This window comes from Nuphar pumila, chromosome 12 (genome assembly GCF_984573655.1).
Source record: "Nuphar pumila chromosome 12, dmNupPumi1.hap1.1, whole genome shotgun sequence".
NCBI lineage: Eukaryota > Viridiplantae > Streptophyta > Magnoliopsida > Nymphaeales > Nymphaeaceae > Nuphar > Nuphar pumila.
The window spans coordinates 105,342,518-105,345,765 of NC_143260.1; the positions used below are offsets into that span (position 1 = coordinate 105,342,518).

The following is a 3,248-nucleotide window of genomic DNA, read 5'->3' on the forward strand; positions in this document are numbered from 1 at the left end:
TCTCTATACCATATTTCCATCAACTTATTGGATCTGCATTACCTTATGAAACTCTGATCCAGACTCAACTTGGTTCTTTCAAATCTAACTTGGATTTGGATCAACCATAAAGGGGACCATATTCACAAATTTGCACCTGTCTTAGGCCTACGAGTGTCAAGGGGAAGATGGGTAGTGCCCGAGGTCATAAATGGGCCGGACTCAGGTGATCCAGGCATTACTGAATCTGTCTAGCCTCATTGGTTTTGGATTTGGAGTTGAATGGGGAAAAGGCAAAAGTGAATTTGAATCCAATTACCTAACCCGCGATATACGTAATTGGGTCAGGTTATCTATCAGATTTCAGATTTGGAAGAAATTTCCTGAAAGTTTAAAACGGCAATTTCTCGCAAGAATTTCAAAATATAGTAAAATTTATGAAAAAAGCATAAATACCGTGATTTAAACGTTATATTTATTTTTTAGATGACTATTTATCATGAAAAAATCATTTATTTTTGTTTTTAAATATTTGTATTAATATTTTTCTAATAAAAATATTTTTTATATATTAAATTTATTTTTATATTGCCAAGATTTTAGTGAAAAAAACGTGAGATTTATGAAAAATTTTCAAATTCTCGCGAGATTTTGAAAAACTAGATTTTGCCGTTTTTAACGTTTGTCACTATGCCTTGCTCGCATGGACCATACCATGGCGGGAAACTCCCAAAATTTCCCGCCCCCGAGAAAGCCTCAACACTACATTTTAAAACCCTAGCTGTATAAATAGACACCCCCAAGCCCCCAACCGTCCCCAATTTTTGCCGATCATTTCATTCCCCCCTTTTCCCCTTCCTCCCTCCCTCTCCCTCTTGCTCACTGCTTCCTCTCTCCCTCTTGCTTCGCAGAGAAGAAGGAACGAAGAAGAAGGATAAGAAACGATGTTGGAACTCAGGTTGGTGCAGGGGAGCCTGCTGAAGAAGGTGCTGGAGGCTGTCAAGGACCTCGTGACGGACGCCAACTTCGACTGCTCGGCGACCGGCTTCTCCCTGCAGGCCATGGACTCCAGCCACGTTGCTCTCGTCGCCCTCCTCCTCCGCTCCGAGGGCTTCGAGCACTACCGCTGCGACCGCAACCTCTCCATGGGCATGAACCTCAACAACATGTCCAAGATGCTCAAGTGCGCCGGCAACGACGACATCATCACCATCAAGGCCGACGATGGCACCGACACCGTCACCTTCATGTTCGAGAGCCCCAGTACGCCCACTCCACTCCTTTCCTCCTTTTCTTCCCTTTTTTCTATGGATTGTTCTTTCATTTTATCTGATGAGTGGAATTGGGTTGCGATCGTTTCTCTTCAGACCAGGATAAGATCTCCGACTTCGAGATGAAGCTCATGGACATCGACAGTGAGCATCTGGGGATTCCCGAGGCCGAGTACCACGCCATCGTGAGGATGCCGTCTTCGGAATTTGCAAGGATTTGCAAGGATCTCAGCTCCATCGGCGATACTGGTGAGAGCAGATTGGACCAATCGGATGGTTATCCATTTGTTTTGGTTCTGTTGGTGTTTTGTTTTTTGATGTGCTGATGCCGTCTGCTGCCGTTGTAGTGGTGATCTCTGTGACGAAGGAAGGGGTGAAGTTCTCGACGAGTGGGGATATCGGCACTGCAAATATCGTCTGTCGCCAGAATACCTCTGTCGATAAGGTATGGGTCTAAGTCATTTTCTTGCTTATCTTTGGTTCCTTTTTTACGTTTCCGTAGCTCTGGGGACTTGTCCTTCTCGTTGAGTGCGCGCGCGCACACACACACACACACACCCTGTTTTCTGGTTCCCCCTTTGATTATCTGGTTTTGGGGTGTTCCCGTTAGAGTACTAGAGTGCGTTGAACCGAGCTGTTACTCAGCTCTGCAATGTACTTATCCTGGTAAATGGGATAAATCGGGATGCCAGTGTGCTCCAAAATGCAATATCCCAGATGAGTGCAGGGTAGCTGCTGTTTTGTGCCGACTGCAGCCTATTGCGAGCAAACGAGGGGTTTCAAGGTTTTCTGACCATGCAGATGCGTTCTACATGGGAAAAAACCTGGATATTGTCTGTTTTTCTTCTTTTATATAAAAACTGTGATTTTTTAGTCTTAGATCTTTACTATATTTGTAAAAAATTTATACCTTTGATTTTCAAACCTCATGAAAACTTAGCCTCAAGCGGAAGTAGGTGATACAAGATTCGAAGTCTGATTCCTATAAAATCTATCACTTAGAATACATCTATCTATACAGTCAGATTCTAGACAAACATGGAAAAGAACCCTTTGAAATCACCCTAGGCTGCAGCAGGAACTAATGTGTAGGAAGTTACCCTCTGGAGATTATCCCAAGTTTTGGATAAGTGGGGTTGTCCAAAAACACCATAATGGGATTGGATTTGCAAAGCTTATGGACTAGATAGATAGGTTCTTGTTATTTGAATCACTTGCTCATACTGTGCTCACTGATAGCCTGAGGAAGCCACGGTAATAGAGATGAACGAGCCGGTGTCTCTAACGTTTGCGCTGAGGTACATGAACTCCTTCACGAAGGCGACGTCACTGTCTAACACCGTCACCATAAGCCTTTCTTCGGAGCTGCCTGTGGTTGTGGAGTACAAGATTGCGGACATGGGCTACATTAGGTTTTACTTGGCTCCAAAGATTGAAGATGATGAGATGCAGTCTTAGAGAGAAACGACATTTCAAGATTTTTCTTCACCTTTATGATATCACTTACCATGCTTTGATGTACCACTGTTACATCTTCAGTGTTTCTTCCTTTTCCCCTGTTATCTTTTGGAATGGATGGTATATGATCTTGTTGCTATAAAATGGTGCACCTCAATTCTTGGTACCCAAAAAGAAAAAAATCTTGTATGGAAAAAGGAAGCATAGTTAACCAATGTTGTCAGATAGAATCCTGAATCTGCCAAGTTTATTCAAATCGGCCCCAAATCGATCTCCACGTCAGAGTTGAATCGGGCCATTATTAAAAAAACCAGCTGATTCAACCTTGGTTCGAGCTGAATCTGGGTTGAAACAATCCTTTTTTAATTTTTGTATTTTTTTTTCAATTTTATGATTTTAAATGTAAAAACAATAGATCAATTCAAGCCTGAAATTGCATATTCTCTGAATCTTTTTGAAATTCGATTTGGGTCTAAAACTGATTTGAACAATATTGTGCTTAACTATGCTGATTATAAAAGATCATAATAACTTGAATTA

General features: G+C 42.0%; 1 protein-coding gene across 1 annotated transcript; it reads left to right on the top strand.

Annotated features, from left to right (window-relative positions):
• Positions 1–923: 923 nt before the first annotated feature.
• LOC149821461 (DNA sliding clamp PCNA-like) lies at positions 924–3,030 on the top strand. The gene is made up of 4 exons (XM_089983156.1): positions 924–1,242; positions 1,347–1,499; positions 1,598–1,695; positions 2,490–3,030. Exons 1-4 carry the CDS (start codon positions 924–926, stop codon positions 2,706–2,708), a joined length of 789 nt encoding a protein of 262 aa, XP_089839282.1. The 3' UTR covers positions 2,709–3,030.
• Positions 3,031–3,248: the final 218 nt, after the last annotated feature.

Bases quoted from the DNA above. Each gene is read 5' to 3' on its own strand.
- LOC149821461 (XM_089983156.1), top strand. From the start codon at position 924: ATGTTGGAACTCAGGTTGGTGCAGGGGAGCCTGCTGAAGAAGGTGCTG. The intron at 1,243-1,346 runs GTACGCCCACTC...GTTTCTCTTCAG, and splicing joins CTTCATGTTCGAGAGCCCCA to ACCAGGATAAGATCTCCGAC. The intron at 1,696-2,489 runs GTATGGGTCTAA...GCTCACTGATAG, and splicing joins AGAATACCTCTGTCGATAAG to CCTGAGGAAGCCACGGTAAT.